Raw genomic sequence first — 26,111 nt, 5'->3', positions numbered from 1 at the left:
GATAAGAAAGAGGAAGGGAAGATAGATTAGAGAACAAGAAGTTAAAATGGGCAAAAACAAAGAATAAGGATTTGAGATGTTGTCAGGTCCGTCAGGGATGATTCCTGTCCTGCAGGGCATCTCTCTTGGTGGGATGGTCTCTACCCCAGGCAGGAGGAAACAAAGTTTTGTAAAAAGTGATCATGTAAAAGTTAGTAATAATTTGCTAATAAAAAACACAGAGAGAAGCCGGAGGGGCTCCACTAAGGAGCAATTTTGTTCATCTATTCTAATGCAGCAGAGGTCCTGGTGCTGATGTCCCTGCTCGGTCCTTGCCTGCCAGCACCGCTGGCCTCTGCTCTGGCTGCAGGTGCTTGAGTGCAGCATGGGGTGCCTGGTGCCATGAGGACCGAGGGCTGGCCCTTGCAAGCTGCCATCCCTGTTTGGTGCTGGGGTCTGGATGTGGGCCTGCTGCCCTGGGTGTTGCCTGTCACAGTGTTCTGGCTGAGTGTGAGCACATCTCTTGTCCTTGCTGATCCCTGTCCTTCAGCTTCCCATCATGCACCTTAAGTGGACCCTGGCACCAGCACAACTCATATCAAAACACCAAATCCCTGCTTCTAGCAGCCCTTTTTGCTCCAGACAACTTAGAAACCATTCAAACATCCTGATTGAAACAGAAAGATTCTGGAATGTGACTTTTTCCATTCCAAAAGCAGTAAGAATATGCACTTTTCAGCCCTTTTGGTGACCTTGTGAGCAGCTGGCCACTCAGACATGACTCCCTTCACCCTATGTATGGGAACCCCATCGCTAAGGCAAGACACGTGGTTTTTAACCCATCATCATGTATGATTCTGGGGTGTGTGCAGGTGTTGGGCTGTCCTTGGGCAAGGAACTGCTGCTCTCAACTGGCCCTTTGCTGGCTGGGTTGGTAGGAAAAGATGCATGATGTGGCTGCTGTGGGCATGGTTACTGATGTGTACAGCCCAGCCACAGGGGATGGAGGGTGCTGGAGATGTGAGCAAACGCTGCCCACTCCTTGGAGAGTGACAGGATTGCCTTCATGCCATTACCTGCAGAGATAAGTGCCCATTAGTCACTTGGCCAAGTGAGCTATCTGCTGCGAAAACTTGGCTTACAGAAGAGGCTGCAGGGGTTGGGCCTCTCCAGAGTTCACAGCATAAAACCAGGATAATGTGGTAGAAAATGCATGAGGGTTTTGGTTCCTATAGCCTTTACAACTATAAAGTGCCCCTTCTCACCCCTCAGCATATGGCTGTCCTTAGCTTTGCTCTGTGCAGAGAAAATTGTACTTTGGAGGTGACCTGCACCTTGGGAAGAGGGGAGGTGTGAAGTGTAATGTGAAATAAGCTGCATCTTGGAGAAAGAATCTGGGTCTACGTTAATGTGTGATTACCCCCCCAACACCATTTGTGGCTGTGGTTTGCTTTTGTGACTTTTAGAAAAATAAAGGCAAGTTTCTGGTGGTGCAGCGAAGTGCGTAGGGTGTCAAAATGGCCTTTCCAACATCCAGGCCTGACTGAGCCCCATCGGTAGTGACTGATCACTGATCAAGGGCCAGCTGGTGCCTGGCCAAATACCAGGTAAACCTGCAGCGCTCCTCTGAGTGTCCACAGCCTGTTTTACACTGCTGCTTGCCCAGGGTTTGAGTACGGAGATATCAAGCAAAATAACTTCTTGGGGCCATGGAATGACTGTCCTTCTACAGGACAAACCTACATAGGTGCTGTAACGCCCCAGCAATCCTCTGCCTGGTTGCAGCCTTCCTGGAGTCACAAGGAGTTCTAAGTGAGTAAAACCAGCCTTCCAAACATCTTCCAAAATGCTGGAGAGCAGAGAACCAGCCCTGCAAAAAGGGCAGCTCCTCTGGGACAGCCCCCATGTGCTGCCTGCTGGTGGTGGCGGCTCCTCATCTGACTGCACGCAAGGAGGGTCGGCCTCACTGCTGTGGCCATGCAGCCGCGAGGCTTTGTTAATGCTGAGCCTCTGGCTGGACCCCACAGGATTCGCCATTGCTGCACGGGTGGTGTGTCAGCACTGAGCAAAAGTGGATGGACCAGGACTTGCTTCTTGCTTGTAACAGCCAGAAGCACTTGACATCGATGAGGCTGCTCTGCAGGGAAGGAGAACCAGACCTAATCCCAGGGCTTTGCCATGCCTCCTGCTCCCACTGAACTGCTTCGTCTCTGGTCTGGCAGCTTGATATCAATGCAGGAAGCGCAGTTGCCTGCTGCGAGTGGAGGGGTGGGATGGGGCAGGGACAGTGCTGCTGTGCAGCGGCTCAGCAGACCTGAAGCAAACCCACTGCAGCTTTCCATGCCACTACTTAGCAACAAGGGTATTGCTGGATCAGGGGCCACCACTGATCAGGTCTTGATATGGCCTCAGCTGGACCACCAAACCCAATTATTTTCCTATCAGCTATTATTAAATGGGGGTTTTAGCAGAAGCTTAGCATCTTTAGCCGTAAGGATGGACTTGGCAAGCTCTACTGCATCCTCTAGGGGTATGTGCCCTCTGCCTTTGCCCGCACCAGGACAAACCCTTTCAAATTACAGGGGCTCATTGATAAGTAAATCCCCTTGCTGTCCCTGTAAGTGTTTCCCATTTGGTCGCTGGGTGAACACCTTCCCTTCCAGCACTGAGTGTGCTAGTGAAGGCAGGATGGAAATCTCAGCCCTAGCTTCCCTTCCCAGCCCTGCCATTTCTCTGGCTAACAAGGCAAGCCCCCTTGTCTGACATCCCAGTGTGAGTCAGCAGAACCCAGAATGCAACCCCCATAAGGCAGATTTTGATTTGATCCCTGCCTTGCTGAGTCTGGGGTAAGTGCACAGCCTAACAGCTGGTCTGGACCTGGGATCCTGCCAACCTCCTTCTGCCCTTTTCCCTTGGCTCCCCATTTTATCATTGACTCCTGGGGCTGGGTCAGAGGCAGTGGTGCTGTCAGGCCAGTCCCCACCCCAGCTCTAGTCTCAGCAGGAACCTCAGGAGCACCCCTGTAACCTGTGAGCATGGTGCATAAGCAGGGTCATGGTATAATTTGGTTTCCTAAGCCTGCACTGGGTTTTAAGGCATTAAACATCCATGAGCTCCAGGTGCTGTTTAATGCGCCTGAGCTGCACAGCGTTAGGTGGAACTGATGTGTAGATATTTGCTCCACCCAGCTTTCCCTTAGTGAAATAACCTGTTTGTGGTGGTTAGGGCTGAATGAATCATAACCAGCCTGGCCCATTTGTGAAGCATCATCTCTCTAACCAGGAACATGTGCCAAGAGAAGCAGACGTTCATGGCTTCTGTGCTGGGGAGGAGGCTGCAGCTACGGGACACCTGGTAAGGCAGCAATAAACCACCATTTATTAGCTGCTATGAAACAGGTTCTCCCATCTAAACCCCAGCCAAATTACAAGCAGCGTGATGAATTAGTACCAGTTAATGCACTCCTCATAACTACTTCAAAGGAAATTACTGGGAATCACAAATGTACTATTCATTTAAATATTATTCATTTATGTTAACTTGCTGCAAGTGGGCAGGCAGAAGGGCTGCAGGGGCTATGTGGTGATGAGCACTAATTGGTATGGCACGTGCTCCATGGAGCTCATGTTCAGCTGGACCCACAAGCACAGGGGACGCTGCTGGATGGCAGGAAGATCCTGTGGTCTCGGTGTGAAGCTGGTGGTAGTTTAAACATTGCAGCCATTGGGCTGGGCACAAGCAACGTGGGGCCCAGCTGAGATCTGGAGCTGCCCAAGTAGGGCCGGTACACACCTCTCTGCTCCAGGTATCTTGGGGCGAGGAGCTGCATGGCACCGGTGCCAGCTGCCGGTCCCTGTCCTTTCCCCACGGGCACATGGAGGGTGCTGAGCCCCCGGTGGGCACTGCCTGGTGGCTGTGCTGAGCCAGGATGGGGTGCAGTTTGTCCCCCTGAGCTTGCAATGCCTGTACAGCAAGTGTGTGTCTTCAGTCTGGTCTTTCACGGGACTTATAGAGCAGCAGGTTATCAAACTCATGGCCTGGGAGCAGCGGCTGCTACATGTCCACTGGCATCTCCTGCCCCCTCCAGATGAGTTTCTCCAGTGGGGGAAATCAGATCTCATATCTTAGCCTGTGTAGATGTTCAGGCCTCTCTGGACTGAGCTCACTTTGTCACCCTAGTGACATGGTTTAATGATGGACTTGGCAGGCCTGGGGTGAAGGTTAGACTTGACAGTCTTAAAGGTCTTTTCCAACCTAGTTGATTCTATGATTCACTTTGGACATGTGTCAAAGGCACATCTGATTTTACACTTGTCTCCAAACATGCAGACTTTCCTCCCAAGCATTACCCTCTCCAAGTCACATGAGCACAAGAAAAATCAGTTTTTCTTTAAGAGCAACCCACCCGTGGCATCTCTGCCATAAAGACACTTCACAGAGCCTCCGAGCAGGCCAAAGTGTCTCTCTTAGTATCTACCCCAGTGATGCTTCACACTGGCAAAGCCATGAGCTTCAAAGAAGCTTCAGGGCAGCACAGGGCATGGTGTGAGGGTCTTGTTGGTGGGACAAGGGGCAGGTCCTGCAAGCTCAGAGGAAGGTCTCTTGTTGGCTGTGTCTTTACTTACCCGGAAGATGGGAATTTAGGTACAGCACCTCTCATTTCCCTTGCAACCCCCAGTGAACGCCAAGCACCTGTGGTACACTCAAGCCATTGCAGAAGCTGTGGTCAAAAGATACCTCAGAAGGGTTTGAGGCTGAAGCCACAGAAACTGTGCTTTTTGAGTCTTCTTGAGAGGGACGAAAACCAAAGGAATGATTGTTTTCTTTTGCTGCAGCCATTTTCTTGATCAAAAAAATCAGTGATTGTGTATCTGAGCAGATCAGAGTGGCCAAAGCATCAAGGACTGGCCACAGTCAGTGCCTGTGAGACCAAACTTGCTTCAAAACCATTCTAAAGCACATGGGTTTGGGTAAAGATGTGGGTCCTGCTTCTGGTGTATGAAGGGGGATGCTGTCAAGCCAGGGGCACCCACGGGAGCAAGGGAACAACGTGGAAATGCTGGGATGCGCAAATAGCCTGGAACCGTGAGGATGTTTGCTCAGGTGTCTTGTGCTAAACCTGGCGCTCTGAAAGAGGCATTGATGAGCACACCCAGCCAGAAGCAGGGCCTGATCCAGCCCAGCAGGCGTTTGCCCCCACTTCCATGGCATCTCACCTAGGTTGGTTTCGGTCTGGCAGGCAATGCCTACAGGAGAAGGGCACTGCAGGCCCCACAGTGCCAGGTGCCGTTTTACACCCACCCGCCTGCTTATGAGCACCCCATGGGATTGAGAGGGTGCTTTTCGGAGTCTGATGTTTCAGAACAGAGCTGAGGTTTTGACTGAATAATTACACTGTGGTTTATAATAGTAATAACAGTGGTTTCCTTTGCCCAGATGTCTGCCCCCCTCCCATGTGCTTCCTCTGGAAAGGGGGATCAGTCCTGCACTTTCCATGCACACTTCAGCTCTTTTCCTCTGCTATGTTCTACCTCCTCAAGCTTCTTCATCAGTTGTATTCAGTCTCCTGTCTATTACTTGGCTGCTGGTCACACTCTGTGCTCCTCAGAACCACCATTCCTCATTGCAGCATCTTTTGTTTCCTCTCCACCAAGTGCCCGTGGGTGAACCGGGGGTGGTGGTGACAGCACAGCTGCTGACAAGACTATTTCTATGTCAAATAAGAAGTCTGTCACCTGCCTTAATGCCTGTCTGCTCTGATTGCAAGAGAAAAGTTTGTGTTACTTTCACTGACCAAGGGAAGCATCTGCAGGTTGATATTTGCTATTACAGAGACGATCCTCTTGCATTTTCAATGCAAAAGGCTTTAAACAGATGTTAAAGGACTGCAGGAACAGGTGAGCTCCTTGCTCCAGACTCTATATTTTATGAGATTTCCCAATACCAGTTTGGTAAAAGGACACAAACACCCTGGTACTTCTCTTTCTTGGTAGATTTTTCCCTCTCTATTTATTCCTTAGCTATATTTAAGCACATCAGTTGGTTCAGCTATAAGTGATGTATCTAGGACTGGTGGTTGTTAAACATGTAGTTAAACCCCACTAATCTACAAGCAGGTAAAGGCAATGGAAGTCTCCTTGATTATTTATGCTACTTATTTGCCTCTGCAAAAACAGTTCCTAATAAACCTGCCAAATTGAAAAAGTGGGAAGTGTTTGGTAAGTGAATTTGCTATCAGCTGTCTGTAATGTCTCTGTATTCATTTCCAAAGGTTAAACAAGTGAAGGAGAACAGATCTGTCGGGAATGATTCTGCTAGTCTGGGATGTGATAAAATGCATATGATTTCTATTTGAAATTGTGGTTGAAAGAATGAAAAGAGATGAAACCCAAGAAAGCCTTTCTCCTTCCCACCATGTGTCACTACCCCAGGATTTGCCTTAGAGGGGATCTGAAGTGTGCACTGTCAAACAGTAATAGTTCTATAAACTAATCTCAGAATCTCCCCCAAAGAGCCAGCTCACTTCAACTGGGCACCCACCAGCACGGCTGAGGGCTCCCTGTAATGCCAGACCAAGGACACCTCTGCAGTCCTATGCGTAGTAGTAGCATGTCTGTTGGCAGGGGACGGTGGGGTGGGCAGTGCCACATGATGCCCTGTGTATGCTGGGGGCTGGTCACACAACAGCCAGGACCAGGTGGCCAGTGATGTCCTGGAGATCGCAGTGGACCTGAGCAGCGCTGGGCTTAGCAGTGAGTGGCTGTGGTTTTTTATTTTCCAAGTGCCAAGCATGGGGAAGATCAGTGCCAGGGTGGGATCCCCCTTTGCAGCTCTTTGGTCTCCACTGAGTGCTGTGCGACAGCACCTCTGCTCTGTGCTGCAGTATGGCTGGCCAGGTCCCTCCAGCAGCACAACTGCCTGAGGGAGCGGTGGGTTTCACCCCAGGCTTCAGCTACATGTGCATTTAACTAAGGAAGCTGGTGGATTTTTTATCTTTTAGAATTTGTCGTTCACCCAGATACGTTCAAGTGCTTACCCCAGATGAATTCAAACCTGTTGCCAAACTGCTTTTCTCAGTTATTTTCTGTGTCCTGTCTGAAGGTGGAGGAAGCACACGCTGAAAACCACTGGAGCAAGCGATGGTGGAAGCAGGTATGAAAGACACCTGGTTAAAATGCAAGCTGGAGTATGTGAGTTTTGCAAAACTTCAATTAGTTTAATTGTTTCCGTTGAGTTAATGCAGTTCTACATTTAGATAAGCTCCTGAGGTATGACTCTTGAACTAGTTTTCTCAGGAGAGTATCAAAGGCTGGATGACTGTTCTTATTTCTGGCTCCAGGCAGAGCCTAAAGGGATGATGCAAAATCATCCAGCTGGTTTGATGTAACCACCACGCTCTAAACCAAGCGAAGGCACAGTCACTTCTTCCACAGTCCACGCTAAACCGGTCCTAGTGGGAAGCTGTCCTAGGGCCAGCTTGCCTTGCCTAGTTATAGGATGTTTTACTGCTCAGACACATGATCAGCTTAAGGGGAACACATCAGTCAAATGTCTTCATGTTACCTTTAATCAGTGGAAGGTATTTTCAGTGTGCAATTACAGGTTAACACTGTTTGACTCAGTCCTTACCCTGTTGCAATTCTGGGAGCTAGTTTTGAGAGCAGAAGCCCCCAGTAATGGTTATGGGGATGTGTGTGTGCCAGACTTGCTCATCCCATCTAGAAGTTATAAGCACGTAAGTCACCACCACAAAGCCATGAAGCTTCATTAATGTAGCAGCAGCAGAAAGCTGGCAGACTCCTAGTGCTGTAAGGGAAAAGAGTGAGCCAGCAGTTGGAAGCCTCAAAATCCTCATCTAGTGCTGAAGACTGTTGACTGTCATTCTTCTTTTAACTCCAGAATATAATGTACTTATATGGGGACCGGTCTTCCCTTCACTGAAGGCTAATAATACCCTGGTGGGCATTCCTTGCAGTAGAGCTATCTAGTGTGTTATCACAGAGATGAGAAGGTTAAGTTTGTGCTGTTTGTTGGATACGCAGGCAGTAGCATCTTAAAATCCATTTTCAAGTTGCAAAGCACATGGAGAGCTTTCTTCCTGGGAGTTCTCTCCCAGACTGAAGCAAAATGGGTGGATTTAACTTGAGCAAATGGCTTTTGTGTATGTGCCATTGGTTAAACTCGGATTTTATCTCCCCAAGGAAAATCTGGAATAATCCCGTTGAAGGGCTCAGGATTTAAAGCAGTGCCTCCCGTCAGTGTGTGGCCTTGACTCTGCTCTCATGGGAAGGAATGCCTCCAGAGGGATGGACCAGCTGTGTCAGGCATTGCCCTGGGTACACAGCCTGACCCCGAATGAGGATCAGGCTCTATGTGACTTTGGTGCATACCACGTTTTTTTCCATGGCGCAGCAGCAGCTGCTGCATGCTGTATTTTGAGCAGAGTAGAGAGGATTACTGGCAATGGGGAGCATTGCACAGGGAGCATTCCCTCGCTGTGATGCAGAGGGATTTAGGTTTGTAACTCTTGATGAAGCTGCATAATAGTCACAATAAACTGGTTTTGCATCAGTCCCTAATATATTGTCCAGCTGCGGTCCCTAGAAAGCAGCTCCGCAGAGAGCCACTGCAGCCCGCGGGTGAGTAGGACCAGACTGGAGCTGCACCCTTCAAATGTTGGGTGCAGACGTGATGGGATGGGGGTGCTGAACCCCTCCCTGAACCCCTGATCTCCCTCTGCAGCCAGAGCTGCCCTGAGAGCCAGTCTGGTCCTGCAGGGAGGAGAAATCCTGTGCATGAAATCTGCTGTGCGCTTCAGTGGGAGTTTCTGTATGTAAATGATGGCCTTGCCATTTCTGTAATACTTATCAAGGCCTCAGCAGTGACCGGGAGTGCAGCTTGATCCCTGCCCAGCCATTTCATCCTTTAATTTAGGTTAATGCTCCAAAGAAGCGCTGTACTTATCCTCATTACACAACCACTTTCAGGAGGCAGTTCAGGGCCTGTGTACCTTATTTTAGCATCAACTCCTCTCAAAACTATTAACTTCCTGATGCTGTTTGCGTCACGTTGATTTATGAACCAAATGAAGATAATTTCTCAAGTCTATAGGTTGTAAAAATCTCTGGGTCAGGACCACATTTTATTTACACTGATTTAAGGCTGTGGCTTATTGCAATTCTTACATTCTTTCTTTGTGTTCCTCACTAAGAGGTGTCATCTTTTATTTCTGATTTTTAATGGCTAGCAGTTTATGGCGAGATGTTGTGGCTGGACAGACACCTTCTTCTTACAAGATACAGCACCAAATCCTAGCTACCCGTGTGGGATTCAGGGAAGGAGGAGGTGTGGAAGGGATTTCATCTCCCAGGCAGCATTCTACATCTTCTTCCCCTTTCCAGGCCATTGCTACTCTTTTGGCAGCAACCACTGAGGAGCTCCTGCTGGGAGCCCCTTTCTTTGCATTTAAGGTGCATGAAAGAAATCTGGAGCCCAGGACTTGGCAGGGTGGTTTGGTGCCATATGTTAAAACTTCCAGAAGTACCATCAGCAGAGGGAGGGGAGCTCCTCAGGTGTGCGTTTCCAGTGAGCAGGCTCCTCGGTGCTCACTCGCACCTACGTGGGTGGCAGCAGCGCACATGATGATATTTCTATACTGGTATGTTCATGGTCTATAGTTCACATACTGGCGCTGAGCCACAACAGAGGGAAAAGATTTTCCTGCCAACATCTTTGCATTTCAGGATTTGCCTCCATATCTCAAAACACACCGTGGGCACTGATGCCCAACTGCTGCTCTTGTCTCAGACCTTTCTTTCAATCTGCAAACCCTCTCCTGTTTTTTTCTTATCCTCCTACAGGACAATCTCCAGCACAGCAAATATAAGACTGCTGACAAGAGACCTGCTTTTCTTAGTTACCCTTCTTTAGCCTTTTAGATGTGGCCTGTGACCTCCCGGGGCTCAAAGCTACATGAGGGCCTGCAGCACTAGACTCTGTGTCCCAGGAGTAGCAAGCTCTTCATCAAACATTTAGCAGGGTGGTTGTCAAATGCAACAGTTGAATTGGTTAGACCCATTGAGAAACTAAACTTACTTCCTCAAAGTTTACATTGCAAGCATGCCCTGAGCAATTCCCAGGCCGTCCAGACTGAGATAAGATTCTTTTCTGAAGGACAAATAAACATAGTTTCAAGTCTGTAAAGAAAACAACAGCCAACAGGAAAGAAAAAATGTGTGGGAAGCAGTGTTTTATTTTTAAATGGTTGAAGTGTGAATGTGCTTAGTTAAGGGATGTCAAAAATACCACCAACTGCCTAAATCCCACTGGTGTTAGCTCATTGAAATTCTCCTGCCTTCTCCCACATACTTCTGTTCTTGGCTAAAATACAGCCCAAGCCACCGCCAGCAGGGAGAGAGGACTGGTCCTCCTGTCCTTCCTGGGCCCCACAGGCATGGACACTCCTGGTCTCTCTTCCTCTGATGAATGCTGTATCCAGCTCTCCTGCAGGTTGGAGGGAGATCTCTGGTGGCAACCTGTGCCAGGGTTCAGGCTGAGCTTCCACAGGGGTAGTCCTGTCCCAGAGCAGAAGGCAGTACCCGCTCCTCGGAGATGCCTTCCAGGCCTGTGTTTCTGCCGTTCATTCAAGCCTGGCTGTAGACAGACAGGAAAATATTTCATTTCAGACAAGTTAATGAACTCCCATTTTCAGCCCTTAGTCCTTTAAATAGCAGAACAGGAAATGTGAGTAACTTGCAACATCTGACAGAAAAGGAAAGTAGCTGCTTCATGCTTTTATGGCCTGTTACCCTATCGAACAATGACGTGAGAATGTGTTGGAACAAACCTGATGAGGTGCTCTCTGCTGTGAGGTGCCTATTAGGCTGTTTGTTTTTCCCCTATTTAAAGGTGCCATTTGCCTTACCATGGATCCTGAAAATACCCAAGGTAACCACATGCCCAGCGCTGGCTGAGAACCCCAAGCAGTGAATTGTTATTGCAAGGACTGAGAAACGCTTTGACATCTGGAAATTATCCACTTTACAGACATATTCTTTATAAAGAAGTAATGTTCCCCAGGTTTTAGGAGGGATTTCCAATGTACCACAGGGGTTAAAAATAGCTTTTGCAAAAACAGAGGGGTTCAGGGTTTTAGCTTACACCAGCAACCCTGGCGTGAAGCACCTGGCTGGATACACCGGGTGCTAAGACGGCTGACGGCTGTGTCACCACCGTATCCGCTGTGCTCAGGAGACCGGGGATGTGCAGTACCCGCATTCAGCCAGCAGAACAGAGGGACCCCAGTGTCGTCTTGGCCTGAGTTTGTTTGGCAATTCAAATCCAGAATGTTCTCTGTGCAATTACCCGAGACAGATATACCTTATTGCTCTTCAGGACATGGGTAGACTCTTTTATATCACTCTCCTTTGTAAGAGCTTAATTGTTTCCAGCTTTCCTCACTGGAATTGAACTAAATATATATCTAACATGGAAAAATAAAACCGAAACAATGAAAAGAGGTGTTTCAGACATATGTGGGAAGATGCAACTAAAAGACTGCTTTAAAGTGTTTCCAAGTCCCAATCTTAGCTTGAATAAAGTTTTGAGAAAATATGACAGAATTTTGCAGTATACTTTGGGGAAGACAGGAAAAATTAGAGTCATCATTCATAGGAAAAGCAATGCCGAGGATGCCACAATTTTGTGTTAACTTCATTTCAGCCACTGAGGAACATGCATTGACGGAATGGTGCCTTGCTGCGCTGTAGGCTGGGGGCAGATGGATTGCCCAAGATAGACACAGAAACCAAAGGGAAACTTGGCATCATATGTTAATGAGCAACCAATTACATGGCAAAGAATGTTTTGGAACCACTTATCTTCCACTTGTAAACAAGGGCCTCACCGATTTGAAGCACATAAAACAAGGCTGCAACCTCTTTTATCTCTAAAGTGTTGGAACTAGAGGTGTGCCAGTTCTGATATAAAACCTATAATCTAAAACTTAAACCAGATATTGCAGTGCATATTAGGATTCAGGAAAGGCTTATATTTCTTTAGGGCTAATAAGACTAATAATAACTCTTACTATAATGAAGTTTCTATTTCCAGGAGTCACACACCCTCCTACTTCAGCAGCAGCTCAATCTCTTCCTGCAACTGATGGTAACTGAGACTGAATGAGAGCGTAATACACCATGGTAAGCATTATTTTGAATAACCGGCCCCAGGATATAATCTCTTCCTAAAGCCATCTGCACACACGAGATTGTACCCTGATTACCTCCATGTGAATGGCCTTCCCAGGAAGGGCCAGGCAGCTGTCACTGTCTGCTGGAGCAATTTATACTCTTTCTTAGCAGCATCCTGAGCAGCCCACTGTGCCTTGATAAGGAGTTTGATGCTAAATTCAACCTTCCTGTCTCTGGTGGCTGCTTCCCCCTTCCTGTGAGTGCTGTTTACATGAGGGCAGTCAGGACAGGGGCTTCTGAGCACACTCAGATTGCTGACTATCCCAAAGCTTCTTTTCATTAGCTGAAAGATTTATGCTTGCTGTATTTAACTACTATCACATATACTGCAGCACCTTAGAGTAAGGCAATACTGCTTGCTTTTAAATAGATTGAAAAATTCTATGGATACTTTATAAATATCCTACCACCATTCAAAAGCTAGTTAACATTTTTTTCCCCACTGTAGACAACCACGTTAAAATAGATGTATTTAAGATACTTGGAGCTGGAATATTATGGGTTAGTTTGACCAGCATGAAAATGTCTTCCTCCTCTCTGCCTCCCAGATCTTTAGAACAAGCTCTGAGGCTTTAAGGGTTTCATGAAACTTTCATGAAACTTCAAGATATTTGTTTATATTTAAAAAACAGTTATAAACCCCTAAGAGGATGTTAGCAGCCCTCAGTATCTTAGCTCCTATATCTAAATAGAATATCTGACTATCTTAGCTCTTGTATCTAAAACCTATCACCAGGAAACAGGTTTCAAAATACTGCAGAAAACCCTGAAGGCAGTGAATGCGGGTAGATTCAACCTCTCTTTTGGGCCAGCCCCTGGAATTGCAATCACAGAAGGGTTTGGGTTAGAAGGGACCTTAGAGATCATCCAGTTCCAACCTCCCTGCCATGGGGAGGGACACCTTCTTCTAGACCAGGTTGCTCCAAGCCCCATCCAACCTGGCCTTGAACATTGCCAGGGATGGGGCAGCCACAGCTTCTCCGGGCAACCTGTGCAGGGCCTCAGCACCTTCACAGGGAAAAAATTCTTTCTAATATCTATCCCAGTAACAATCCTAAAAGACGCCTAGAAAGGACACCTCTTATATGAAGTTCTGTCCTTGGTTTTGGCAAATTGTAGGCATTTGAATTGCTCCCTGCAGCATGCTGAAGTTTGTTTCTTTCACTGAGGCGTGCTGTCTTTGGTTTAGAAGCAAACAAAAAACAGTGGCTTGTTCCTTGCCTGGAAAAATGTTTCCACAGAACTTTTCTCTATGCATTCTCTCTCAGTGTGCTGCTCTGCCTGCCTGTTCCTATTTTCTCTACTAAACTCTTTGTTCAACTATTTCTCCTATTAGAATGGAGGAAGTGAAAAATTAAGTGTTATAGGGATCACTCACCTATGGTGTAACTAGGCTAAATTTAGATGATACTCCCTATTTTATGAGCAAACTCTATTTCCATGGCTCAGGTATGTTAGTGTTTCTAGTTAAAAGCACCTCATTGCTTCTACAGAAAGAGACACAACTTCACTGGTTATCAGAGATCACATTTACTTCCATCCATCACAAATCAGCTTTGTACATTCACACTTACTGGATTCTCAGAGAATCAGAATGAGAGTTCAGAGCATGAGACTTCACCAGAACCTTTGCCATGGCTCATGGCCAATGAACTTCAGCATGCAGGTCTCTGGAAGATGCTCATGCCGTTTCTCAGACTGTCCTGCAGCATCTCTGGTCTACACTGCTTTCCTACGTAGACAGAAATAGTCATTTGGTATTTCTAAATCTTGGCTTTTTACTTTTTCCTTCTTAAGATCTGCTGTTTTTTTTTCACATCTTGGAGTGATGTGCTGTATTTGTATTGAAAATTAGAAGATCCTAATGTACACAACATCTACTTGCCAAAATGATTTATTTTCAGGGAAAATTAATTTGTGCAGGGTGAAAGATAAATCCTGAAGCAATGTAGTTTTTCCATTGATCTTATTAGAAGATAAACATAGGTACATACATCTACATACACAAAGACACAGTTTTTTATGCTTTAGTTGACAGCTAAAAGAGTTAGTCTGCTTCAGATTGGTCAACAACTACTTGAGGGCCATTTGGATAAAGTTGCACAAAAATCAAGTGGAGTTGCCCCAGACCTGGCTGCCCCACTTATAACCACACTGGTAGGAGACAAATGCCAGAAGCCTTGTTCAGTTGAATGTACACCTTCATTATTCCAGAAAAAACGCTGAAGTATGAGTTTCTAGTAGGGAAGCAGAAGCCTGAAGTTTACACACAGCGGTGTTGCTCTGCCCTCTGCAGACCAGATTGTATAATCACATTTCACCCCAAATTTCATACTTCCAAAGCACATCTAACACAACAGAATAAAAGTTGTCAATGTCGATTAAACACATATGGGCACTACCTCCTAGCGGTGCAGTGTGATATTGAGAATAGTAAATAAGATGTCAGGAGTACTCCTGAAGCGGGGGGTGTTTTGTGTGTGCTCCCAGCAAGTCCATACTGCCCATTAAATCTCGGAAGCAACTATTGACTGAGTAGCACCAATGCCGAGAATGCAGATTCAGAATGGAGTATAGGAAGTATTTATGTCTGTTACTCTAATGCATGCCACACAGCATTTCTTCATAATGGAGAAACAAGATTTGTTCCAGCTCCCATAGACAGAGCAACTTCTTCCTTGTGCTAAGACTGGTTTTCTACAGCAAGATCCAGGGGACAGCAAATGCTGTGATTCCTTGATTGACCTCTCTCTTCGAAGTGACCAATATGATGCTAGTGATAACCTGCCTTGACTGTCCCACAGAGATACCAGCATCCCATTCTGCAGGAAGTTTAGCTATGTGACACCTTCCACAGCAGCTGGCTCCACCTTTGATCCTAGGTAAACATCCAAAGGAGGTGGTAAATGCACCTACCTTTACAAGATTTCTGTAATTTAAAGTGCTCATGTTATCTGGTAAAGAGCACTAAAGCCCACTTAATTCTCAGGTATTTGCTGCATCCCCATTTATGTGGGAAAACACAAGCAACAGTTACTTTTTGTTTCTTACAAGCTAAACAATGTTTTTGTTCTAAGGACATTTCATAACACTTTTGACAAAGAAAGCATGGTCCTGTATCGCTTTTACAAGACTTCTCCTAGATAGAAACAACACAACAGAATTTATGCACCACAATGTGCAGGTTTATTCCAACTTCTCATTTTATTGACATGTTGACATTTAAAAAATAGCTTCCTTGAAGCCCATGTGCAGAGTCCCAGGCATTGTGAGGTGGCCCTCACAATGAGCAGCACCTAACACCCCTTTACGCCACCCCTGCAGAGCTTGGCCTGTCTATGGTTATCAGGTGTCACACAACAGACAGTACTGGTTGGGTCTGGTGCAGGAAGAGCCTGGCAGGAATCAAAATTTGCCTACGCAGGTCCTGAAATGGTCTCTCTCCTGTTGTGTGACTACCACGTGTGCTGGTTACATGACCCAGAGACTCACATGTCAGGAAACAAGAGAAGAGAGCAGTCATTCAACAAGTGGCAGCTTCCAGTGCCTGGCATGTGCAGAATGCCTTCAGAACAAAACTGAAATGGGTGCTCAGAAAAGAAATAATAAATCTTTATTTTATCTTATATAGAGTGCAGAGCTTGCAATATATAATGCTACTATGCTTCTGTAAGTTGTATGCTATGGCAGGGCAAGATCTCCAGTAATTACTCTTCTGAGCTATAGTCAGCATCTGCGTTGGACACCCTCCATGGTTTGCAGGAAAAACAAGTGAGATACAGCCAAACCAGCATATTAAAAATTGATAAGGAAAACCCATAAAAATATTCTCTGTACATTTGGATTCCTACCCACAAGTACTGCAGAAACACAGACTGAGAAAATTTGGCAAGACATTAAACCCTGACTGTACATTTCCAAGTGAATGCTTTTGCATGGACTCTCATTTTGCCATCCTCCAGTGCTTTTTGTTGAGGGATCTGCTGCAGACTAATGCTGCAGGCTAGAAAATTTCCAAGCATATCACTTAAGCAAAATGAAAGTCTCAAGTTTTCACCTTGCCCATTTCACAAACAGCAATGGTACTATTACTTCCAAAGCAAAAAACTGGAGGAAAACAATGGTCACATTTATACTTAGCAAAACTGCTCTCCAGTACTTCCGTTTGACAACAGCTGAATGGCATTCTTAAACAAAATTCCTGACATAATCCCTGCTATCTCAGGTAACTGACACGGAAATATCACTTAGGATCTTGGCTATGTCTTGAAAACCTTGTGCAATCTCACAATATGTTCATCAAATGAACATCCAAGTTCTAATTTCACCTTTCTTTACATTCTTTTCATATGAGGACTGTAGAGTGGTTTGTAATGTGTAACTGAAGAAAGCAAAGCAAGGGAAATCAAATACTTAATATCACTCCTCTTTCCAACAAAAATAGTTTTATTTCATGACATAGTAACTATTTTCATATCTAGAAATACGTTAGATTCTGTAATGAAAACTAATACAATAAGCACCATTCCTGCACCTGTTTAAACTTCATTTGGACAAAGAGCCATCATATCCCACCATTCTGACCAAGGCCAGAAACAAGTATCTACACTTGAATAAACATGATTATTTCAGGGGAATGCTCAGGTTTCCACATACATTTACCAATAAGGATTATCTTCTAAAGTTTTCAGTGCTTGGAGTGCAGACTTAATGGTGTTACTGATACAATCACCTGACAACAATCTCTACCCTGAAAAAAACCCTCTCTCTCCAGTTCTCCAGGCTAACCGAAGACTGCTTAATACTCAGGAGAAATGCTGATTAACGCTGTCAGTAGATATTGCTGTTATTTCTTTTTACTTCTCCTACACTCTCAGTCCTTTTCTCTCAGTTTCTTCCTGGCCTCCACTTTTGCAGGCTGTAGTCCTGTCATAAAAATCGCTAGCACAGATGTCCTGAACTTCTGCTTCCACATGATTTGCTCCACAGAGCAAACAGTTCCAGACAGGGTGACCATTTCTGATGGTTTGTTTAAACCAGGGTACTGGAGACATGCTCCTTTTTGTCACATAAGACTTGGTTTCATAAACTGAGATGGGTGTTAGGATTTTTCCCATTTCCTGCTCAGAAGTTGCAAGCCCAACTAATTCCCTACATTGTGGCACAAGCAATCCAGGCTGAAAGAGAATCCTATGGGGCTACTTGGTCATCAAGTTTCAAATGGGCTCAGAAAAAGATCAAATGTGCAGATTAGGGCCATGAGCAAAACTTAACACACACACACACACAAGAAATGGCTCTGTACAGCTAGGACTGCACAAAGCAGTTTTGAATCTATCCATACAGTATCACATATTACATAACAAAATACTGACAGTATTCCCATTTTGAGACACTTTTCAATGTAATTGCCAGGACTGGTAATCCTTTCCTTGCTCTCAAATCCACCTCCTGTTTTATTTATACATAATGAAAAGAAAGAGCTCATAAGTTATAGCGACATTAACTGTAATCAAGACAGTTCACCAAGTAACAGTGTTACTGTGGGAAGGCAGTGTGTTGTAACAGGACAGCTTCACTTTCTGAACATGCAGTATTTCGAAGTGAAGCTGAAGTGAGAGCTAAGAGAAACTGAAAACAATCCAAATTTGAACGTCAGGAGGGACATATATTTTCTCACTCTCAAAAGCCTGAGCCTTTTTTCCCTTGAAAATACCAACAGAAGAGCCATATACTTTTCAGAATCTCTTTAAAATCACACAATATTTAATAATTGCACAATAAGTTGTTCACCTCTTGCAGTAAAGGCTGAAGAGAAGTCCAAGAAATTCATGGTGGTAAAAGTCCTTAGCAGAAATTGCTTGGAAGAAATCAGTAGGAACTGGAAGGAAATTTCCAGGACTTGCAGATTTTGGCTACTGGTGACTAAAAGAAAGTAAAATTTTGGGGTGTGCTGAAACCTTTGAGATGAGAGCTGATATCGCAGTAGATTTTTTTGAGAGGTCTACAGCCGCTTGCTTGTTAACAGCTATGAGCAAAGCAGAACAGCAGTATGCATTTCTGTGAAGAAATTCATATACTTTTGTGTCATGGCTGCATCCCAACCCACCCTTTTGAGTCCAAGATCCTACAGACATGGGAAATAAGGCTCTCTGCTAGATGCAACAGTCTCAAGGTGCTTTGCTCTGTTCCTATGTCAATTTTCTCTTCTTTTCTTTAACACCGAGTATGAGTTTTAACCTTCTTTAACTTCCAGAAAGCCTCCAAATTGGTTGTTTCTTCTAATAAATCAACTCCCCGCATTGCTTGTAAGACAGTTACATTGAAAAGAAAAAGGTTTTCAGGTTGAAAGGTTGAGTGTTATAATCTGTTTCTAGATATAAGTATCCAGGTTTCTATCTGTTCTCAGAAAACTGTAGGAAACAAATGGAGTTTATGACCTGTTTCCACACAAGTAGGTACCACACACGAGTGGACTTCATTCTGCATGTTTACCACAAACCCACCGAAGCTGCTGGTCTGTTTGGAGGTCAGTTAACTCATCAATGGATCTCCAGCTGCACTGACAAGCATATGCTCGTGCTCCCTTCTTCTTTATCATCTTCGCTCTCAGTTTACTGAGTTCAGGCATGTTATTCCTGCCAATCAAGTGAAAAAAGTTTCATGAGGCCATTTCAATTCAGAAAAGCTCTTCAGAACATTTCTGAGTACCACTGACATGAATTAATTTAGCGGTATGTTTGAATTTTGTTTTGAACACAACCCTTAGTCCTGAGAGCAGTCCCTGTGCATAGTTGCTGCATGCTCAGATCAACTGGAGATTGACATTTTTGTAACAAATGTTCTCTGTCAGGTTTAGAGACCCTGTGTCAGCCTCCAGAGAAAGGGTTCGAAAGAAAACCAGGTAGAGTTAATTCTCTTGTTAAGAAATGATCCAAAAAACATATTTATTTTATCAAACTTACTGTAAAAATCCCTATGCAGAAAGGGTACAACTAAAGAGTGAAACTTTTCATCAGGAACTGTTACTCAGGATGGCTGTTATAGTGTTAAAGTGACTGAAATGAAACAGCCATTAGAGGGAAGAATGTACATCAAACCACACATAATTTCTCTGTAAGCATCAACCACAACAAATGAAATATCATCATGGCTATTACAAACCCAAGTTGTTTCAAAAACCAAGTAAAAAAAGTAGCATTTTAACTGTCCCTGCTCTCATGACTTCCTCCTGGCCATCAATTACTGGCCACTGAATTGCTTAGAAAACCCCATTAACCAGCCCAGCTAAATAAAGAAAACCCAAAACAGACATCAAAGGAAGAATTTTTAGAAAAAGAGGCCAGACACCTAGTCATGGAAGCAAACAATTAATATTCAAGTTTGCTTTTGCTTTTTAAAATTCAGGTTAGTCAAAACAAATAGCTAAATATCTTGCTAAAGAGAACAGATTTTAATCAATGCTACGAGTACCTGATACTAATGTTTTTCATGGCTTTTTTAAATAATTTATTAATTGCAAGATCTCAGAAGCAGAATAATTTAGACCCTGAGTAAATAAAAGAATCGTATTTTTATTTAACCTTTCCAGCTACCAAACTCACCTCAGTAAACTAGTAGAGCACTGTATTTTTAATGCTGCTTTAAATAATGGGAAAAGAAGATCTGCATTCAAAGGGAATGCAAATCTTCCTAAACTGTAAGAAAAACCTTCCAACCCTAACTATTCTACGATTCTATGTAATAAAAGAAAAATAATGTAAAAGAAGATAATGTACCCATTACTGCTGTTACACCCCTCTGTGGCCATGCACATACTCTGAACACACCAGCTATCTCCATCAGTGAATGGGCACATACAGAGACTTTCCTAAAGAGGAATCCAAATCCGCTGTCTGTATTAGGAGCACACCCTACACTATTCTTCGTTAAGTCCTGGCATTTTACAGAACGTAGAAATAAGAACTCCTGAATTTTAAGTCTTCAAAAAGATGGAAATAATTAAAGTCAAAGACATCACAATCTAAAAATAAAAAAAAAAAAATCCCACCCCTCCATTAAATCAAACCTTGCTTCAAAAAGAAGTCTGCTAAGAAATCACACTATCTGATTTTCACTGAATATGGCAGTGTAATACTTGAAAAGAAGAAAACCTGACTTGAAACAATCACAGTCTATATGACTGAAAGCATGAAGTACATACAGAGCAGTCCTCATTCATTTTGTAGGCATTCTGCAATGGCACACCAGAGGCCAACCCATCACATGTATTATTGGCTTATTTCAGCAGAAAAGTTGCCTTTTGATCCATGAAACTTGAATTGTTTTTAAGACCAGAGAGGGAGAGTGATGGTGGTAGAAATGGAAATGCGGATTATGGGAGATGTTGCCCCCCTCTCCCTGCAGAATTTCTCATCTGACTCCCCCCCAGCAGACTGTACACATGCTCCCTTTTAGGTAACACAGGAGTGCTCAGGACTTTTCATCTTTCCCATTCCTATCAAGCCTGAAAGCACAGTAAGACAATACTAACACCAAACCCACCTCAGACATACCTGAAAAAAAGATAATCACAGGACTGATCCCAGACGTAGTCATTGAAGAGTGACACGCGGAAGTCACAAGCAGTACAACGTAGTTGATCACACGTTCTGGTCAAGAAATAACAGAAAGCTCCAAGAGTTTATTACGATCAGAGAAGCCACACAGATCATACCTGTTCTTGAGTACAGTGCTCATTCAGAAATGCTAGAAGCTTACCCTGTAATCTTATTTTTTTTACGTATCTGGCACATTCATTATGGTATATTTTTTAACTATATGATCATGTATTATTTTTACAGGTTTCTAACCTCACTGAGTGCATAAAATAAACCATTACTTTCTTGATATATTCTCTTTGGTCTTCCTCATTAGTATGGCACCTGACCAGCATCCAAATATGCATCAAGTGCATAATTACTTACTAAAAAAATCCCGCATGGAAATGCAGTAATGTTCTATAAGATGTTGGGGATAAATATTTAAAGTATCTTTCCTACTAAGTTCAGCTACACTTGCAAAGCACTCTGGCTATTTTCAGTTCAGGCTCTCAGATGATTTAAACCAGCCCAGTGATTTAAGTCACATATTCAGCATCACATAGAAAGCTGAAGAGAGGCAGACAAAAATAACAATCCCCTACAGCAGCAATTTTGTTAACTACTTGTTACTGATTTTTGGAGTCTCATGTCTCATTTGCACACATTTTTCAACTCCTCAAACCAACAAAAGATCTACTGGTCAACAACAGAGGACTGGAAGGGCCCAGCTGACTGCATCTGCAGTTACAGGCAGACACGTTTATATGAATATAAGGGTGTCCTGTCCAGTCTAAATACAGAAATCTGCACCACCACAGAAACACAGTTGTGAATGAAAATAATGACAAAGCAAGTAGAACGTTCTGTTCATGTTTCCTACCTTTTTGAAGTATTTGTCCCTATGCCATGTGGTGAAAAGCTTCCACCCAGGTACACAGGAGAGCATCTACAGGGATTTCATTAGAAGTATTAAATTAAAGCAAAACATTTTGGAGAAAGTAGTACAATGCTTCTCCTAGTTTAACAGCATGGGATTTCTAAAATAATATTTATTAAATATAGGCAAATATATCCAAATGCTTACAAATGACAGAATTTTTAAATTTCCATTACCACAGTGTCGAGAAAAACTCTACAATAACCACTCTCTATACCAAATATATTGTATCATTTGGTACACGTGTATGCCTTTAAGGCAAAGAAACCTGTTCAATAACTGAAATAATTAGTAAGAAATAATTTTGACCCCATGGAAGCACATTAGTAACTCTTCAAAATTATCTTGATCTTTTTCTTTAAAACGAATGCTTTTCAAAATACTCAGATTCTTAGTTAATGTCCACACAGGTGAAACAGTAGCAATACTTAGACTGACAACAAGCTATAATCAAGCTGTGTTCAACTAGCCAAAACACTTTTCACTTGCCTTTTCCTATGAGCCTGTATAACAGCACTATTTCTTTCAGGTGTGAGACTTGCAGAGTTAGACTTCAATTTCTATTAAAAAAAAACAATAAAAGAATCACAATTACAGCAAAGTAACAATAGTCTGTTTTCCTTAATAAGTTGGAGCCAGAAAATTTCCGTCATAGAAGCAGGGGACTAAGAATTTGGGAATTTTCTTGCTTGGGTTTCTGAGGCTCCAAGACAAAAGCTGCTGAAGTAACAGATAAATGAAAATAAATAACAGATAGTTATGAAAATAGATAGTAACAGAAAAAAGGCTTCTCTTCCTGTACTGAATTCCCAGCTCTGCCTGAAGGAATTCAGCACCACATGACCATTTTGACTTTACAATCAAGACTTTGTATTTCATGACCTCTTTTTAATAATTTGGCTTTTAAAAGCTGTTTTAATTTAGGAATTTTCTCCCTCACCATTGAGCTTTTGTTTTAGAAGAGAGATGAAATTGCTTAGCTTGCAGAAAGGGTCAGGAGAATCTTATCAAATCTTATCAAATGTATAAAAATACATGACAGGGAAGAATAAGGAACATGTAGCCAGACTCTTCTCAATGGGGCCCACTGACAGGGTGAGGCAACAGGCACAAATTGACATACAAGAAATTCCAGTTAAACATATGCAAAAACTTCACTTCTTTTGAGGGTGGTCAAACACTGTGTACTGGTTTTGGCTGGATAGGGTTAATTTTCTTCCTAGTAGCTGGTGCAGTGCTGTGTTTTGGCTTTAGTCTGAGAACAATGCTGATAACACACTGATGTTTTAGTTTTACTAAGTAATGCTTACCCTGATCAAGGGCTTTTCAGTTTCTTATGCCCACCTAGAGACAGTACAGCTGACCCAAACTAGCCAAAGGGATATTCTGTACCATAGAATGTCATGCCCAGTATATAAACCTGGGGAGCTGGCTGGAAGGGACTGATTGCTGCTAGAGTCAGGCTGGGTATCAGTCAGTAGGTGGTAAGCAATTGGATTGTGCACCACTTGTGTTTCTTGGGTTTTATTTCTCTCTTTTTGTTGTCTCCCTCTTCATCATCATCATTATTATTATTATTATTTATTGCAATTATTAAACCGTTTTTATCTCAATCTGCAGTTTTCACCTTTTCTTTCCAATTCTTCTCCCCATCCCACTGAGGGAAGGGATGGGTGATTGAGCAGTTGTGTGTCGTGGCGACAAGTTGCCATGACACAAGCTACTCAGGCTGCGGAGACTCCATCTTTGGAGACAGTAAAAAGCTCTCTGGACATGGTCCTGTAGGTACCCCTGCATGAGCAGGTGGTTGGACCAGATGATCTCCAGAGGTTCCTCTTCCAACCCAAACTATTCTGTGATTCTGTAATATCTGACATTATGCTCTATCTTGAACTAGCATTTCCTTTAATTGTCTGTTATTGCCTGGGTAAGACCATCCTTTTATCTCTCTTGAAACTCACTACAGGATTGCTGCATTTTCCTTTCTGCTTTATTTTCCAAGTTTATCCTACAGCTTGTTTTAGTTTATTTTTTTTTTGCTTTATAACAGCTTTAGTTTATGGTGCTTTTCTTTCCATGGCTGAACCTCATCTCTTTTGTATTTCTCTAGATTCCTACTCACCAGAGGTGTTTTGGTAAAGCTGCTGTCATTACAGATTTCATCAATAATGTTGTCTAGATCTTCTTCACTGCTGTCAGCACTCAGAAACAGTTCAGGTGATCTGAAAAACAAACAAATCAGCCTTCATTTTGTAGCATGACCAAAGTAGTTCCAACAATTTTAAGTTAAATAAATTTAATTACAGCCTTTTCCCTCTAATATTTCTGTAATATCTAAGGTAGGCCATCCAAATAATGACTGGACAGATATAAACTGCAGGATGATGCCTTTCAGTCCCTGCTGTTATTTTTGCTTGCTTCTTTTATTTCCAGTCACTTCCAACCCCGAATAAAAGTATGATAATATAACCCATGCTGCATTTACTGAGCAATAAATTGGTCAGCCCCGCTCTTTCATGTTTATCTTCAGCAACAGGAATATACAAAGGTAAGAAAGAGTTCTCTCCTCATGCTATAGAACTGCAGGTGTTCTGAAGGAATTCCTGTCAAACTGTATGCATTTGGAGAGAGATCACCTGCACTTTGCTTTCACCCAAGTGAGAAGTCTTGTCACTCAAGTCTGCTGTTTGCTAGCTCTTTGTCACAGAAAGGGAGGCCTGTAGTACTGCTGCATCAACCAATCAAGTATAAATCTGTTCCTGAGAAAGAAGAAAACTGTGATTTTTTAAAATATTGTCATTAGATTGACTAAATTTAAGCGCACCTCTAACCATTATGCAAACAATGGGGGAGTTCAGTAATGTGGCCAAAGGCAGTGCCTGGGACTCTGAAATGCCTCTTGGGTAAGCACTCAGCAGCACACCTCTGGAGATATCCGGCCAAGCCCCCGTGGTCCACAGACCTTCCAAACAGCCTGAGACACCATCAAGGGCTGGGATGGGAGCCTGGCAGCATGGCAGACTTACTGGCAGTACTGCCAGCAGTGACTGTGTCACAGCCAAACCTGTCGGTATTCAGACCCATTTGAAAACTGAAATTTGGGGTGGATACATGAAAGTGCAGAGTGTAAATTGAGTGCTTTCTATGGAAGGTATGGTGAATAGAAAAACTATGATCGGAACACATGTATCAAAATGAAACGTTTCACAATACTAGTGCTAAAGTTCTTCCGGCTCTGAATTGTAGGGTTTTATATATTTTATATATACCGTAAGGTCAGCTATAGAGCTCAGTAATCCCTGATCCTAACTCACAAGCAAATTAGTTAGGCTTTTAACGCCATATTTAATCCGAGACTGGGATACTCCCAAGAGACAAAGACTATCTGAAGTAACTCAGCTCGCTGGCACACGACTGGGGTGTTTACAAATAAGTACTCCAGGGGACACTGTTTGACCGCCGCTCAGTGTTTCGGCTCCCGAACCTCGGTGTTTTCGGCTCCTGAGAGATCTGGCCAGACGCCCGCAGGAAGGGAAAGGGATGGGCTGCGCGCCACCACAGCGCCTGCCCGCCCGGCTGGGGGGTGCGTGAGGCCGCCGGACCGACGCAGGACCGCTAACCTGCCCTCCTCCTTCGGTGCTACTGTTGCTGCCGCCGCCGCCGCCTCGCCTCCGCTGTGCCGGTGGCCGCCCGCCGCCTCGCTGCTCGGCAGGCAGCAGAGCCGCCTCTCCACTTCGTCCAGTAACTGGTCCAAGTCATCCGCCATCTTGCCGCCGCCAGCCGTTGCCAAGGCGGCCCCGCACGCCAGGCGCCGGCAGTGGGCGGGGTCTCCACGTCCGAAGGGAGGTGGGGGGCTCTTGGGGAGCCGTCCGCTGCCGGGGTCTGGGCCCGCCCTGCCTCCCGGCCCACGGAGCGCGGAGAAGCGAGTGCACAGGAGAAAAAAACAACCGCGGAGCCCGCACACTCGCGGTCGTAGTCGGCAGGATTCGAACCTGCGCGGGGAGACCCCAATGGATTTCTAGTCCATCGCCTTAACCACTCGGCCACGACTACGCATGCTGAAGGAGCTGTGCGCACGGCAATAGGCCTAACCACCCGGCTGTGAGAGCTGTAGTTTGGTAGTTAGGGCATGTCTTCTGGTTAGGGGTGGAGTCAAAGAATGAAACGGTTAATGCTTTATGTATTTGTAATGTAGTTCAGTATGCTGTAGTTCTGTAGTCTGTTCAGAGCAAAAAGAAATGACTATGCTTTGCTGAGTCCCATGGGAGAATCACAGAATGGTTTGGGTTGGATCATCTGGTTCTAACCCCCCCCTGCCATAGGGGTGGCCGGTTCCAGCCGAGTTTCTGGGGGAAGTGTCAG

General features: G+C 44.3%; 2 protein-coding genes and 1 non-coding gene across 5 annotated transcripts in view; all 3 read right to left on the bottom strand.

The window, feature by feature from the left end:
- The window catches only part of CCNE2 (cyclin E2), a 340,944-nt gene that overhangs the window by 124,771 nt on the left and 190,062 nt on the right, over positions 1-26,111 (bottom strand). The gene's annotated exons all lie outside the window — the stretch shown is intronic.
- On the bottom strand, positions 15,822-25,581 carry CFAP418 (cilia and flagella associated protein 418). Of its 3 annotated transcripts, none has more exons than XM_062604646.1 (7): positions 25,370-25,581; positions 23,872-23,971; positions 22,239-22,309; positions 21,693-21,758; positions 20,786-20,881; positions 18,726-18,868; positions 15,822-18,290 (listed from the first exon to the last, which is right to left on the bottom strand). In XM_062604646.1, the coding sequence occupies exons 1-7, from the start codon at positions 25,513-25,515 to the stop codon at positions 18,259-18,261; spliced, it is 654 nt and encodes a 217-aa protein (XP_062460630.1). In that variant the 5' UTR covers positions 25,516-25,581; the 3' UTR covers positions 15,822-18,258. The 3 variants fall into 3 exon arrangements, with proteins under 3 accessions (XP_062460630.1, XP_062460632.1, XP_062460631.1); XM_062604648.1 differs by having other exon boundaries at positions 15,822-17,681; positions 18,737-18,868; XM_062604647.1 differs by having other exon boundaries at positions 15,822-18,868; positions 25,370-25,580.
- TRNAS-AGA (transfer RNA serine (anticodon AGA)) lies at positions 25,721-25,802 on the bottom strand. The gene has a single exon. It is a non-coding gene; the product is annotated as a tRNA-Ser (tRNA).

Source organism: Pezoporus occidentalis, unplaced genomic scaffold (assembly GCF_034315485.1).
Source record: "Pezoporus occidentalis ecotype Australia unplaced genomic scaffold, CSIRO_AGI_Poc_V1 ctg87, whole genome shotgun sequence".
Classification (NCBI taxonomy): Eukaryota; Metazoa; Chordata; class Aves; order Psittaciformes; family Psittacidae; genus Pezoporus; species Pezoporus occidentalis.
This window is presented reverse-complemented; position numbering and strand designations above follow the sequence as displayed.